Source organism: Diospyros lotus, chromosome 10 (assembly GCF_014633365.1).
Source record: "Diospyros lotus cultivar Yz01 chromosome 10, ASM1463336v1, whole genome shotgun sequence".
Classification (NCBI taxonomy): Eukaryota; Viridiplantae; Streptophyta; class Magnoliopsida; order Ericales; family Ebenaceae; genus Diospyros; species Diospyros lotus.
Genome location: NC_068347.1, coordinates 1,589,236 through 1,605,488, shown reverse-complemented (window position 1 = coordinate 1,605,488; position 16,253 = coordinate 1,589,236). Strand labels below are relative to the sequence as shown.

The window sequence follows — 16,253 nt, the reverse complement described above, 5'->3', positions numbered from 1 at the left end:
CCGCAAGTCTAGGAACCTAGTCCCCAAGCTGGTTCAACATCATTCCCAAAAGGAGTGGGGGCGGTACAAACCCCCGTAGGCTCACAACGAATAAAATTCTAGAAGACTCGAATTTAATTTAAATTAAAATAAATGAATAATAATTCAGCAAATAAGGCTATGTGCCTAATTAGAGTAAGAGAGATGATAAAATACGAGAAACTACGAAGTCTTTCAAGGGAATTAAAGAACACGAGGAGAGAGTTAGGAGCTTGCCTGAAAATAGCTGCTTTCAGCCTCTCTTGCGCTCCCGATGCGAATTAAATCATTTCCTAACAAATAGCACAACCGGGACTTAAATTAATTATTTCTAATCGCGTAAAATTTATAATTTAAACATATCACGCTTCTACTAATTTTTACCTACGTACCTGATCACTTTTCATGCCAAAACAACATAAAAAAAATATTATCAAACATATTTACCAACTTGTAAGGCCACCTCCACATGAAGCCGTCTCTTACTTGGTTCAAAACCTCATCTCTGCCTCGGCACGAACTCCAGCCTGCATCTCAAGTTCCTCTAGGATCACTGCCTTCCCTGTCGAACGTAGAGGCAAATACATAAAAACCCAACTCCATTAATATCCGACATTAAACCAATGCCCTCAACTTCGCCACACATCGCCCAACAACATTCCCAATAAACCCCACCCGAGGGTTCAATCCATCCAACACTACACAGTATAATATTCCACAACACCTCACATAAGCAAATAATTCAAAATGAAATAATTAATTAATTACCTCATCCAATTCGGAAGGAAAAAATCGGCCAATCGCCCACGCCGACGATGCCTCATTGATTGCCATCTCATACCCGAACTCTCATTCTCAAGCTTCTAGCACGCTTCTCAGGTCTCAAAACAAAGTCCGGAATTTTTCCTAATTTTTCTGGAATTTTTAGCTATTTTTCCTTATTTCTTTCTCCTTTATTTCCCTTTCTTTTATTTTTTCTCTTATTTTCTATTTTTTTCTCTTCTTCTCCCCTGTTCTTCTTCTCCAGCGCACATCTTCTTCTCCTTCCTCGCGCCCGGCTGCACCTCCACACACAGCCACCCACGCGCAGCAGCACCGCCGACCACTCCCGCTGCCGGCTTCACCACCAACAGCCACTTCCGATCACCTCGTTCCGCCTAGGACCGTCGCAAACCAGCTACCAGCTCTAGCCTCCCTTGCGTGCAATGCTGCCATGGCCGATGTCGCTGCTCCAGGTCACCATTGCCGCCGCTTCACTCGTCGCCGGCCACCGCCTCAGACTTTGCTTGCGCGACCCCCACCAGCAGCTTCTGTCTTAGCCTCCATTGCCACGCCCCGAGCTCCAGCACCGCGGCCATGTTCGCTCGGCTCCGCTAGCTACTGCCTCCATCAACGCTGCTGCAACCAGCCAGCAACGCTGCTGCTATAGGCCGTCTCCGGCCAAAAATCTCCCCCCCCCCTCGACGGCTCCATCTCTCTGTCTCGCCGTCTCTCTTCTCCCTCCCTGGTTCGGCCATTTCAGATTGCAATTAGGAAGTTTCCTTGAAGCTTCCTCACGGCCACAACTCTCAATGAGAGACAAAATATCAAATTTTTTTTTATGCTTAGCACACGCGCACCGCCTTTTATTTTTAATTAATTTAATTTATTCTTTTATTATTATTTTCAAAATTTGAGGATATTACATCTACTCATTCTCATGTGAAAAATGTTGGATACATAAAACAGTATAATTTCACCTTTTGTGGACATCACATGAAAAAAAATGGATACAGTGATGCAATTTCACCTTTAGTGGTCACATGCGATGAGAAAATAAATTACTATTCAAGCTAAAAACGTGAATAATGAGATAAGATAGGCTTCACTCATTTTTGTTCTGCAATGTATTGGAGTCGTATATAGCTCAACTCATCAGCTTATGCTCACGTGAAAAAGTTGTCCAAAGAGATATAATTTCAATTTTTTTATATAACTTCAGTAATCTTCCCTCCTTCCACTACCACCACGATATAAAAGCCCTATAAAATTCGACGTAGAGGTATAATTTCACCGCCTACTACAACCACCACCACCGCATAATTTTACCAGCCCCTCCCCCCAACCACCACCACCATGACACTATAAAATGTCTAGAAACATCGACCTCATCCTCATCATCACCATATGCCACTTAAAGAGCCCCCCCGAACATTCTCAAAATCCACGAAGCCATAGCCACAAAGGCCAAGATCTTGATCTTGATCTTCGTGGCCATTACTTGATCAAAATCCACGACCCCAGATCTGACCGCCCATGCCCAAACATTGACCATGTTTCATATAGCATATATGAAACATGGTCAATGTTAGTTCATTAATAAGTCACACAAAATAAAGATAATTAAAATAGTTGAAGACAACTTGAGATATATTAAGTTTAACTTTATGAAAATTTAGAATGGAACTACTAATAAAATGAGGCTATATGGATTTTTATGTGCTCATTTGTTATCCCAATGAATAGGCACGTCGCCTAAATGATACAACAGCATATAAATCTATGATGCACGAAAATGTCTCGAGGGTGCCGTTTTGATATTTTCGAAATGCTAAAAAATGTTTCCTAGAGTTGTTTCGTAATAATAGGAAATATCATAAATGCATTTCCAATTCCATCCACGAAGAGATTAGAGATAAAAAATATATATATTTTTTTAACAAGGTTAGAGGCAAAAAATTTTCCCCCTCTAACTCAAAATTTTTAAATTTATTATTTTTTTAAATATAAGTAACTTTTTAAGTTTATTGTTTATATTATGTTTGCTTATTTTTTTTAAATTTACTGTTTATTTTTAATTTGTAAGTCATAGTTCATGGATGATAGAACATATGTCTATATTTGTTTGAATGCATTATGGAATCTATATTTACTTTTTGATTAAATAAATATTTTTATATTTCTCCAGATTAAAAATTATTTTTACAAAAAGGTCTCTATATTTTTTTTATTTACGCATTTTCCCTATATTTCCTTTTCTTACTTTTTTCAAATATACGATTTCCCCATTTTCATTTCATATCATTTTGATTTCTTGTTTCCGTTTCCGTACAACCAGAATCTAAATTGTTTGTTTATTTAGAAAAAACAAGAAAAGATCTAAATTGTTTTATTTTTAAATCCATTATCCTTAATTTCCAAAAAAAAAAACTATTACTAGTAAATGAAAAAATTCTCTAACACAAACAACTAACCTTCACAAGCCTTAAAATAACATCACCATATCTCAAGCTTTTGAATTCCACATCCATCACTAATAGAGGTCGAGTCATTTTTGTCTCATCAAATCGAAGTTTTTCTCATACACTATTCAAGAATAAATAATTTTCTTGGCTAGCAATGTGAGGAATAAGAAAAGACAGGGGCCCACATTTTTGTTTTGCAATGTGTTGGGTTACATGTGCGCAGCTAGGCGCGTCTACTTATTCTCATGTGAAAAAAGTTAGATATGTACAGCGGTGCAATTTCACCTTTTGTGGTCACATCACGTGAAAATTTTGGATACATCGATTCAATTTCACCTTTAGTGGTCACACGCATTGAGGAAATAAATTATTATTCAAGCTAAAAACGTGAAGAATGAGATAAGAGAGGCCTCATGCATTTTTGTTCTACAATGCGTTAAAGAATGAGATAAGATAGGCCTCAACACGTTAGCTCATGCTCACTTGAAAAAGTTATCCAAAGAGATAATTTTCAATTTTATATAACTTTAGTAATCGTGCCCCTTTCCACTACCACCACGTTATAAAAACCCTAGAAACATCGACCTAGAGATATAATATCACTATCTACCACCACCACCACCACATAATTTCACCATGCCTCTCTCCATTCACCACCACCATGCTATAAAATGCCTGAAAACTACGACATTCATTTTCATCAACACCATATGTTGCCACAAGAGCCCCCCAAACATCATCAAAATCCACAAAGCCACGGCCACAAAGGCCAAGATATTGATCTTGATCTTTGTGGCCATCTCTTCATGTATATTTAGGATGTTTTAATTCAGTCTTTCCATTCAATGGCAAGGCAATTGAGTTGAACTTTGGTCGCTATAAAATTATTTAATTTTTTTTTTTTGGTTTCCTTGTAGCTAATTGATTCCTTGTAGCCATAACACATACTACCATTTCCAAATTAGATGGAAAGACTACAACTAATAATTGAATTATAGAAGTAAAAATTGTTAAAGTATTCGACAAAAACCAATCAAATCCCAATAATTGATTCATGTCTTGCTAGAGGGGGGTTGTTTGGAGTAGATGATCTCTCCATGTTAGATCACGATTGACCTCGTATTCTTTGATTTCTTTCCAAATGAAGCCAAAGATAGAGGTATCAACTTAATACAATTTGAGAACATATTGGGTCATAATTTTAAAGAAATCCCTCAAAGTAATTATAAGAGGTTGTATAGATTGCCTAGAAATGCGAGTTCAATTTATGTACGCATACAAGTTTATTTATTACTTATTTGTTATCCATTAAATGTTGTGACAAGAAGTTTCCTCTCTTCTCAATCATCCTATCTAAAAATAAATATAAAAAAAATTATTTTATTTCTAAATCCAATACCATTACCATTGCAAAATAATCAAGAACCTTCAATGAAAAAATTCAACACAACCAACCACCTCGGCGTGCCTTAAAATAGTAGCACCACATCTCAAGCTTTTGAAGCACTCATCCATCATTAATAGGGATTAGATTTATTTATCATCTTGTTAGATTAAAGTTTTTCTCATGGATTATTTGTAGTTAGACGCGTCGACTCATGCCGACGTTAAAAAAGTTGAATATAGTGGCGTAGTTTTATTTTATAAGGTCACATTTGATAAAAGAAATAAATGTGAATTTTATAGTGCATACATATATATATATATTTATATATATATAAAAAGATGGTCAAGGTTACTTCTTTAAAGAGTCACACAAGACAAAGATAATCAAAGTAGTGGTTGACAACTTGAGATCACTGATGCGTCAACCTAAATGCAATCCCAGCACATTGTATTGTAAAACAAAACTGTGGGTCCCCCATCATTTCTCACGTTTGTAGTTGAAATAATAATTTATTTATCCAAGTGGATGTGAAAAATTTTGGTCTGATGTGACGGAAATAACCCCGATTTCTGTTAGTGGTTAGGGATGGCAATTCGTCTTGACGGGTCGTAATCGTATCGTGTTGAGACACACGTATAACACGTATCAGACTAAGCCAAACACGACACGTTTATTAAACGTGTCGTGTCACATGTTAACTTGTTTAACCCGTTTAATTTAAACTGGTCGTGCTGTGTCACTTGTTAAACATGTTATTTAGTTTTAAACGTGTTATTTCGTATATAATCATGTTAACGTGTTCAGATCAACCCACTAACCTTTTTTAATTAAACGTATCATTTCGTATATAATCGTGTTAACGTATTCGTGTCACCCGTTAACACGTTTAATTAAACATGTCATTTCATGTCTAAACGGGTTAGATGAGTTGAATCACCTAAGACACGAAAATAATTGTGTCATAAACGGGTTGACCCGTGTATGACCCGAACCCAATTAACCCCAACCCTAACCCGCTTAACTCCGTGTCGTGTCCAAAATTACCATCCCTATTAGTGACCAATAAGCACTTTTTCTCCCTTGGTTTGGTTTTTATTTTTTATTTGGTTTGAGTTTATTCGGATTTTTTTGAAAAAATTTTAACCCATATACATTTATTATTATAACTAATATTGTATAATATATTAATTATTTAATAGAAGTTAAACAGTTTATTCTTTTTTATAATATATATATTATAAACTTTATGTTAAACTTTTTTCGCGTTTAATTATGCATATATAATATAGTCATTTAGTAAAATCAAATTAAAGAAAAAACTTCATTAGTATGTTATAAACATTAATTGAAGAGGGTTTTACAAGACGACAAACTCGAGAAATCAACCCAACTTGACCTAATTTTTTATGGTTTAAATTAATTAGATTGTAAATCTTCTCTTTGGGTTGGTTTGAGTTAATTAGATTTATAAAGAATTATTGGGTTGGATTAGGGTTGAAGTTCAACCGAAGTTGAATCCAACCCGGGTACACCTCCATATTAAGAGATAACCACCCTGATAAAACCATCAATGAAAATAAAAAATAAAAAAGAAGTCCCAATATTAGGTCCTTTATGCGTGAGGACCAAAATATCACATTCAAAGTTAAAAAGTTCATTTGGAAAAATCAAGAGAATCCTCAAAAGGCAAGAAGAAGTCAAATATTTTCTAGAAACTTGCAATTATAATGAAGAAGATTGAGAAAGTGCCTTCAATTTCAATTGGTATTTTGACTATATATGGGCATGCATCCAATTTACGTTCAAGAACATTTTTTATTTTTATTTGGTTGTTGCTTATGGATCATTTTTGTATTGGATTCTAGTTGATGAACAGGTGGCCTTATTGTTGTTATCACCTAACCTAATCTATTATTGATGTTACAAGGGGCTGGGAATTCGAAACATCACATTGAACTCTTATAAGTACGGGATTATTGCCTTCCAAATTAGGGTTCGATGATCAAGTTAGTTCTTCAATTTTATAAGCGAGTAGTAGGGTAAGATAACGAGAAAATTAACATTGTAAGCTCTTTTATCTCAAAAGGGATTCGAACTTGTATAATTCAACTCAAGAAATATCATATGTATTTCTAGTAAGATTTCCTCTGTAATTTTTTAGTATGGCTCTTAGTAGTGTACCTGACCCATGATTTTAGGATCGTCGGAAAGGCTCAACACAAAGCCCATGTTGACCTTAGATTCAACCTATTAGTGAGAGCTTAAATTAAAGTTAAGATTTGGCCTATTAGGAGACGAACTAATTACAAAATTACATAGTTTAAGGTCTATAAATATCTAAGGTTATCTAGCCCTAAACTCTATCTTTTAAGCATTTTTCTCTTTTTTCCATCACCTTCTTTCCATGGTGGGCTCCTCCCATGCCTTTTGCCCATTCGGCTTCGGTGTCAAAGAGCCCTTCCAAGAATGACACCGAACAACCTTGACCCCTTATTTTACAAATTCAGCGAGAATATCTATTCGTTACATCATTCTTTATCCATCCAAACAACAATGATAAAATTTTCGACAATCATTTAAAACTCTAAAAATAATTAAAATAATACTTACATTTCATTATACTTAATTACTATTGATGATTTATAAACTATTACACTTCCATGATAGACTCCAATCATCATCAAACTTGCACCGCCCCTAATAAATATGAGAAACCATGTCCCAACAACCAAACCACAAACCACACTAATTGCAATACCAAAATGTCCAATCAAGAGCTCCTTTCCATCTACCCCTTTGTTTGTTAATTATACACAATTCTTTGTCAACTTTAGAGGGCCAATCATGGACCCATTTTGCCTTATCTTGGGCTTTGATGGTTCAAGTGATTGAAATTGGGATAGAAAAGAGCGAAATAAATTTTAGCTTTTTTTTATTTTGAAGAAATTTTTAAATTCTAAAAATACCCTTTAGATATTTTATTTTAAAAATAAAAACATATTTTATATGAACGAAATTTGAATTTATGACGTCTTGCATTTAGCATAAAAAGCAATTATATTACTACACCCAAACTCAATTCCATACAAATATTATTTAAAAAAATAAATAATTAAACTTAAATATATTTTTTAAGGCTAAAGACATACCCAATCCCTCACTTTTCACCATTTAACCACTTTGTCCCCTCGACTTAGACAAAGATATATTAGTCCTCTCAATTTCTAATTTTGAACCTATTATGTATATCAACTATCAATTTTGTAATAATTACATATCTTAGTGCAACAAGCACTGCGCGTGAGTTACACGGTATGATGTGAGCCTCACATTGACCAAGCCAATGGTAGTGTGCCACATGTCTCAATCTCTAAGAAAGGAAGAGGGCCGACGGATAACCGCTTGAAACAACCAAGAACGAAGACGACCGCCGGTGATGAAAGAGGAAGACGATCGCCCGTGCCGCTGTCCGCCCACCTCCTAACTGCTGGACCGACCTCTTACGTCGCCACATTGCTGCCTGCCCAGCCTAATCGAAGCCATCGCCAGCCCTCCCGACCCCAATCGAAGCCATCGTCGGCCCCACGACCCCAATCGATGCCATCGCCGATCACCAACACGAGAAAGGCTAGTGAGGGAGCGACAAGTGGCCTCTCATGCCATCAGCCCAGATATGCCCGCCCATGCCCAACCGTTGCTATCAATGGCCTTTCGACCTCGATCGATGCATCCCACATCGTTGGCAACCATCGATAAAAAAAGATCAAGAACGAGAGAGAGGCAACAAGTGGGAGGTCGCCGGCAATAAGAAAGGCTGGGAAGGAAGAAGAAAATAATGGTGTTGTACGCACCTCAATCACGTGTATAACACATGCACTGACCGAGGTGTCTACCAGGTTCAAAATTGAAAATTGGGGGGCTAATAGGTCATTGTTTAAGTTTAGAGGCAAAATAATTAAATGATGAAAGATGAGATGATTGGTATGCCTTTAGCCTATTTTTTAACTTGCACATGCATGAGTCGATCGCATCGATGCAATGTATGTGCCTGTTGGCCTTATTTTTAAATAAATAGAAGTATTTTTACACCGTCAATATTAAAAACATTCTCTTCTAAAGTACTCTTTTCCTGAAAAAAAAACACAAAAATTTAAAATTCACGATAACATTCACGTAGAGTATTTTATTTTATAAAATATTAATTTTTAGACACTCAAGTTTGATACTTGGTAGTAGTGACACTTGCATGGATATATTATACATGTGATTACAACAAACTATATATATATATATATATAGGTCAATCCCGATAGTCAGTAATTAAGCCAGCCAGCCGAGAGGATAAAATCTCACCTTTGCCCTTACTTTGAGCAGAAGTGGGTCCAGAAATCACTAAATCCTACCTATTCCCTTCAAGAGTCACTTCCTTCGTCAGGGACATGTTCATGTTCATGGTGGTAGCCAGAGAGCTTCCCGTCTACAGTTGCCTCTCTGGGCTCATAGCTCGTGCCTGCTTCATGCAGCATCTTCACCACCCTGCGCATTGAAGGTCGGTCAGCCGGCAATTGGCGGACGCAGAGGAGGCCGATGTCCAATACCCTGTAAATTTGTTCTTTGAACACCAAATCGAGGCTAGGATCCAGCACATAGTCGATTCCTTTCCAGTGCAGGCTACTCCTAACCCAAGTCACTAGATCTTTCTCCCCGAACTCCGGGTCGATGGCTCGTCTTCCTGACAATAACTCCAGCAGGACCACCCCAAAGCTGTAAATGTCACTCTTTTCGTTCACCCAAAGAGTGTATGCATACTCTGCGCCAAATTAAGATCAAATAGAGCTTCTTAGTCGGCTTTATTTAGTCGAGTTCAAACTTATTTGATTATCCTTACCATTGCTATCAAGACTTAGCCTTTCATCGAAAAGCATACAACATGGGTAAATTCCTTATGCATGGGTAACGTTATCTCATCATTTGAGCTAACTAGCAGAGAAAAATGCAAACTAGAGCAAAGTAACGTGGTAGGCTAAATAGTATAAATGGTCACTAAATTTTACATTAAGATACAACAAGGTTGTTGAAGTTTAATTTGTTTTTAAAGATCACTGAACTTTGAACTAAAGTATAAAAACGTCAACATTTCGTTAGTGTTTTTTAACGACGACAATTAACGATAGTTATAAAATTATATGTTAAATTGAAGTTTAGTGATATTTTAACTATAAATTGAAGTTCAATAATCTTTTTTTTATCTTAATATAAAGTTCAGTGACTATTTATATTATTTAACTAGATGTGAGAGGATACCTGGTGCAATATACCCACAAGAACCCGCAATAGTAGACATGGCTTCCGCCCCTTTGTTGACCCTCTCGACGATTTTGGCAAGTCCAAAATCGGCGATTTTGGCCCCGAACTCAGAATCCAACAAGATGTTGCTTGACTTCACGTCCCTATGAACGATTGGCGGGAAGCAGTCGTGATGCAAATACGAGAGCCCCTCGGCCGCATCCACGGCGATCCTAAACCTAGTACACCAATCTAACAAACAACCCTTGGTAACATGCAGCAAGCTCCCGAGGCTCCCATTGGGCATGTACTCGTAAACCAAAAGCTTGCAATCCCCGGCATGGCAACAACACCACAGCCTCACAATGTTCTTGTGCCTGATGCTTCCCAGCGTTTCGACTTCGGCGTCGAATGCGTCTTTCTCAGACCCATCGCCGGCGACATCACTCAACTTCTTCACTGCAACCACCTCGCCATTTCTGAGCACGCTCTTGTAGACTTTCCCTGAAGATCCGGCCCCAATGACATCGTCTTCATTGAGGCAATCAAGGATTTCGTCCTCGCTGAAACCCAGTTTGTGAAATGATCGCCACTTCATTATGGTGATTCCTCCCTTGGATTCCCGCAAGTTTCTGAGGTTCCAAACAGACCAAACAACACCAGCAAGAAAGAACATGGCAGCAAGTGCGATAACTGATCGAAGTAGCCAAAGAACAGCTCGATTTTCAGAGCGAGGATAAAGCCCGGGAAGATCGCCAGATAACCCGGGATTGCCCAAGAAGCTATCCCTGTAAATTTCTTTAGCAAATGGCGGAGGAATCTCCCCGGAAAGACGATTGTAGGATAAGTTTAGCAAATTAAGCTTCAAATTTTGTAAGCTGGGTGGGATTTTCCCGGAAAATAGATTCTGGGAAAGATCGAGGTAATTGAGTACTGGGAAACTCCCAATTTCATCAGGGATTTCACCGGATAAGTCATTGTTCGCCAAGTTAAGATCGTTGAGCTGTTTCATGGAGTGAATTCCCAGGGGAATTTTCCCGGAAAGTTGATTGTTGCGAAGATTGAGCCGCCCCAACTTAACCAAATTGACTATTGTTGCTGGAATTTGGCCTGAAAGCTCATTGTAACTGCCGGAGAATTCAACTAGATTGTTCAAGGATCCAATCTCGGTAGGTATAGTCCCTGAAAATCTGTTCTTGGAAATGAATAGAACTGAGAGATTTGATGCTCCGGATATCATGGATGATATTTTCCCGGAAAATAAATTCTCACCAAGATCCAGTAAATACACGTGCGGTAGACCCCAAAGCTCCGCCGGAACTTCGCCGGAAAACTGGTTGCGACGAAACCGGACCCGGGTCAGGCTCCGACATTGGGCAAGAACAGATGGAATTTCCCCGGAAAATGAATTGTATATCAAGAGCAGCTCTTTTAGAACTCCCTTTTCGCACAGACCCGCCGGTAATTGGCCGGAAAACTGGTTTTCCGACACGTCAAGTGTTCGCAAAGGCGAATACTTTCCGAGTTGACTCGGCAACGACCCGTGAAGCCGGTTGTTGAACACTTTGAGCTCGTACAAGTTCGGCGACCAAGTTATGCTCTCCGGCAGCTCACCGGCGAGTTGGTTGTCGCAGAGGTTCAGCGACTCGAGCGGTAACTCGCATAACTCGTCCGGGATCGTCCCAACCAACCCGTTCAAAGACGCATCAAACCGCCGGAGCTTCGTCAGGTTCGACCAGCCCGCCGGCAACGGACCCGAAAACGAGTTATTGAAAAGCTCAATTTGCTCCAAATTCGTTAATTCAAGAATTTCTCTCGGCACCGACCCAGTAAGCATATTATCCGACACGTCAAAGTTACTGAGTCGACTCAGACGCCGGTAGCTCCCAGGAATCGGACCAATGAGGTCGCAATTACTCAGCCAGAGCTCCTCCAAACCCGTCAAATTTCCGAGTTCCGGCGCGAGTCGACTCGGCGCAAACGGGTTCCAAGCAAGCCTAAGCACTTTCAAGCTGGTTATGTTCCCCAGGACCGCCGGAAGGGTCCCGTTCAGAAAATTGTTGGCTAAGTTGAGACTCTCGAGCCGCCGGAAGAGCCCGAAGCTAACCGGGATCTCGCCGGAGAAGCTGTTGCCTTCAAGAATTAGAACTCTGAGGTTGGGAATGTCGGCAAGAGTGAACGGAACCGAACCGGAGAGAAGATTCTGACCCAAGTTGAGGCTGGTGAGGCTGCGACAGTCGGAGATGGAGAGTGGGAGAGTGGAGTTGATGAAGTTGTTGTAGAGAGAGAGGTACGAGAGGGAAGCTAGGCGGCAGAGAACGGTGGGGAAGGGGCCCGCCAGGCCAGAGTTGGAGAGGTCGACGGAGACGACCGAACCAGTGGCCGGGTTGCAGGCGACGCCAGTCCAGTTGCATGGGGTGGCGTCGCGGCGGTTCCAGGCGGCTAGCGAACCGGCCGGGTCGGAGAGGCCGAGTTTGACTCGGTGGAGATATGAGCCTTCTTGGTTCAGTGCAACAGCCAAAGACGATACAGAGATAAGTGCCAGAAGAATCAAAGCTTCCATGGCCGTCATGATGTCTATCCGCAGTCTATACATACATACATATATAAAAATATATATGGAGAGAAAGAGAGAGGAATTTGTTTGGAAAGACAGAAAAAGACAGTGAAATAGGAAGAACACGACCATTGTATGGACTGTTTGTTTGTCGCTATCCAGAAAACTAGAACTAATTTATTTTCTTTCTTTTTTTAAGCTTTGAAACTAATTTTCAGAATTTTTAATAATATCCAATTTACTTTTTTAGGACAGAGGTAAAATGTAGTGTAGAATGATTAAATGATTAATAGGGTTTTTTTTTTTTTTCTTTTGGGCTCATAAATAGGGGTTTCTTAATCATGCATAATTTGAATTTTTTCCTTGTCGTGATCCAAACACACCCTTAATTTTTTTTTTTTATTTCCTTTTGGTTGTTTTCTCATTTATATTTTTTTTGACAGAAAAGTTATTTTCATAAATAAATTTAATAAATAATTCTTATAAATTAACATTACACACATAAATTTATAATAATTTTACTTAAATTTAATAATAAATCTACTCAGTGTTATGAATTATTTTTAATTTTTGTTAAATAATATGCTTAAAATATGGATAATATATGCTTAAAAATTATTAGTTATATAATTTGTGTTTGGTTAAAAAAAAAAACTCTTATAAGGGGTGAAGATGTAAAATAATAATAAAAAACATATTTACTTATTTTTACAAATAAAAAGATAATTTTTAGGTAAAAAATTTAATTAATTGTATCTTACGACAAAGTACGATATAGTATCAATAGTTATATAATAAATTTGATATTTCACTAATAAATATAATTTTAATCTAAAAATATATTTTACATATTATAATGTATTATATATAGAGAAAGAAATAAATAACAACAAATAAAAATAATATGTTATAATTCGCAAATGGTGAGTAATGCACAGTGTGAAGGACAACAAGCGGTGACAATAGTGATTGTAGCGACAAATGACGACGACGATGGTTGCAACTACAAATAGGAAATGATGATGGTCCAACAACGGCTAATAATAAAAATGACAAAAAAAAAAAGTTGGTCCTAACTCCTAAGTAAGTTTTCGAAAACATTGATGAAATAATTTTTAAGTTTTATAGTATTTAAACCCTTTAAAATAGTCAAATACTTACCTAACAAAGATAGCAAGCTTTTATAAATAAACCAAAGAGCCAAACATGATCTTTATCTTGTATGACTTATGGTATGACTTAAACTTATGATTTTTTTAAAAAAGTTACTTATAAAAAGCCTTTAGAATGTTTAGTTTATTAATATATAAATTACTTTTAAAAAAAAACTAAGAAGCCTAAAAGCTCAATGTTGGTAGAAAAAAATTGAATTGCGGTTCTAATTAAATAACAAGGAGTCCAATTTAGGGATTGATTGATAGGAATTATAAGGTAAGATTCTTACGAGCTCAATTTGGTTGTTTTGTAACTTATTCTCCGAGGAAAGAGTTCCTCCAAAAAAAAGTATCACTTCTAGAATAGGAAGATCTCTTGGAGACGTTCTCTTGAGAAAAGAAATTCTCCTGAAGGAACTCACACATAGTTCTCTATGATCAATTCTCCTAGAAAAACATCTTGTATGTAATCATCCATCTAGTCAAGCCAACCTCCCGAGGAAGAACAAGGAGAACCTTCTCTTGCACAACTTTGTCTCATGTTGTCTCGCACAATGTGGTCAACTAAAATAGGCTCTCATCCCTTCAAATGACCATTCTTTCTGGGGATTTCTCACAAAGGCCCTCTTTCAAGCTTAACTCCAAGACAACCATGTGCGATCGAGATAACGCCACATCTTAGAACCATCTAGGGTTAATCCAATCCAACCCAATTCAATCCAAGAACGATTCGGATTGAAGAACATCGATTTCCAAGACAACCATGTGCGATCAGGATAACGCCACATTTTAGAACCATCTAGGGTTAATCCAATTCAATCCAAGAACGATCCGAATTGAAGAACATCGATTTCGCTCAATCCCAACTTCAACATCTCTCTATTCTCCTCTTTGCCACCTTTTTCAACTCGAAAACCCTTCACTGTGTGCAACCAATAGACGATATTTTGGTGATGTTTGTTATTTCTAGCGACCAACAAATCCTCCGTGCAACTAACAAAGTTCAAATTTGTCCATCAAAACACTCTCTCCTCAATTTTATAACTATGAACTCTTGTTAATCTATTGTTTTTAAGTTGAATTTGAATAGAACGTTTCAATATTTTATAAATAATTTTTTTATTTTTAATAAAATGTCACCACAAATATCAAATTTAAATGTCTACATAATGTTTCCAAACATGAGTAATTCTTCATCCAACACCCCATTGGGTAAAGTAGCTGCCTTCGGCCTGTTCTAGATGCTTCTATTTATAAGATTTTTCTACTAATTAAATAACAGGAATTTTGGGCCAAATGCTAGCATTATGGATAGATTTTGAATGTGCACCCAACAAATTCATGGGGTACATTAATAGTTTACAAACCAAATGCATACATTAGCTAAACACACAGAGACCCATTGCAAGTTAATCAGAGAAGTTTTCAACCATTAAGAGGCTTCTTACTTCATATGTTTACACTCTGAAAGAGTCATTTTAGCGTTTTCAAAATATTTTCAACCTTGAAACACCAAAAAAACATTTTCAAATTATTTTCATAATTTTAAAAACATTTTAAGGTCATTTCACAATATTAAAAAATATTAGAATCACTTTTTTATTTCTTTGGAACCAAAAAGTGAAATCTCTCGCCTTAAGGGCTCCCGCAACTCAGGTCCAAGATTTCTACAAGAAAAGTAAATCACGAAACTCAGCAGCGAAATTCGAACACGGGACTTGTGATCGATTATATAACAACTAAAATCCAGAACTTTTTGAAACCAACACATGTATGGTCTCAACCGCTGAACTATGCCCATGGGGCATCACTTTTTTATTTCTTGATCACAATTGAGATGGAAGCAATTCCGTCTTTGCTATTCTAACAACCATCTTAGAGATAGAATTAACTTATGTTGATGTTTATTTAAATGGCTAATAAATTTTATGTTTATATTTAATTAAATAATTTTTTTTATAATTTTATATTAAAAATTATATTTACAAAAAGACCTTTATATTTTTTTCTATAAATGAGCAATTTCATTACATAGAAATAGGAAGAATTGTCACAAAACAAGCTAGGGCAAAACCGAAGCAAAACACGAAAAAACAAAAGCATAAACCTTACAACACTATGGAAAGCAACAACAAAAAAAAATCACTTTACAAACATGCGAAATATCTAACCATATCCTACAACCTCAGACGACTACATTTTCTTCTTTTGATGATCATAGACTACAAGTAAGATAAATCATTAGAATCAAACAAGGCATTTATCAAATCTTTTAAATCATGATCCCTAGAATAACAATTTTGGGGGGTCCGAGCCACTCATTGAGGGGGTAGAGTGATCTTCCTACATTAGAGAACAGACCCTATTAGCCACTAGAGTATCATTTATGTGTTTCATGAGCTTTTGTTTTTTTTTTTAATTTCAATCATATTTGTTTTTCATTTACATGAAACTTAATATATGGATATAATCTTTTTAAGGGTAGAAGTAGAACTCAGATTTTTTTAAGATTTCGGTCATTTTTACATCTGCCTATGATAGTTTAGTTTCCTATTTTGAGTCTCTATGGTTCTTTTCTTTTCAAAAGAACCCTCTACAAGGTCAACAAAAAATAAATCATACAAATC

The 16,253-nt window shown here is 37.0% G+C and overlaps 1 protein-coding gene across 1 annotated transcript; it reads right to left on the bottom strand.

The window, feature by feature from the left end:
* Nucleotides 1–8,722: 8,722 nt before the first annotated feature.
* Nucleotides 8,723–12,602, bottom strand: LOC127811346 (receptor-like protein kinase HSL1). Its single transcript, XM_052351107.1, has 2 exons — nt 9,934–12,602; nt 8,723–9,439 (listed from the first exon to the last, which is right to left on the bottom strand). Exons 1-2 carry the CDS (start codon nt 12,509–12,511, stop codon nt 9,042–9,044), a joined length of 2,976 nt encoding a protein of 991 aa, XP_052207067.1. The 5' UTR covers nt 12,512–12,602; the 3' UTR covers nt 8,723–9,041.
* Between the last annotated feature and the right edge of the window lie 3,651 nt (nt 12,603–16,253).

What these genes read in the sequence shown, in the direction of transcription:
- LOC127811346 (XM_052351107.1), bottom strand. Translation starts at nt 12,511, where the DNA reads ATGTATAGACTGCGGATAGACATCATGACGGCCATGGAAGCTTTGATT. An exon ending in TTGTGGGTATATTGCACCAG is followed by an intron (nt 9,440 to 9,933) that starts GTATCCTCTCAC and finishes AATTTGGCGCAG; the next exon opens with AGTATGCATACACTCTTTGG.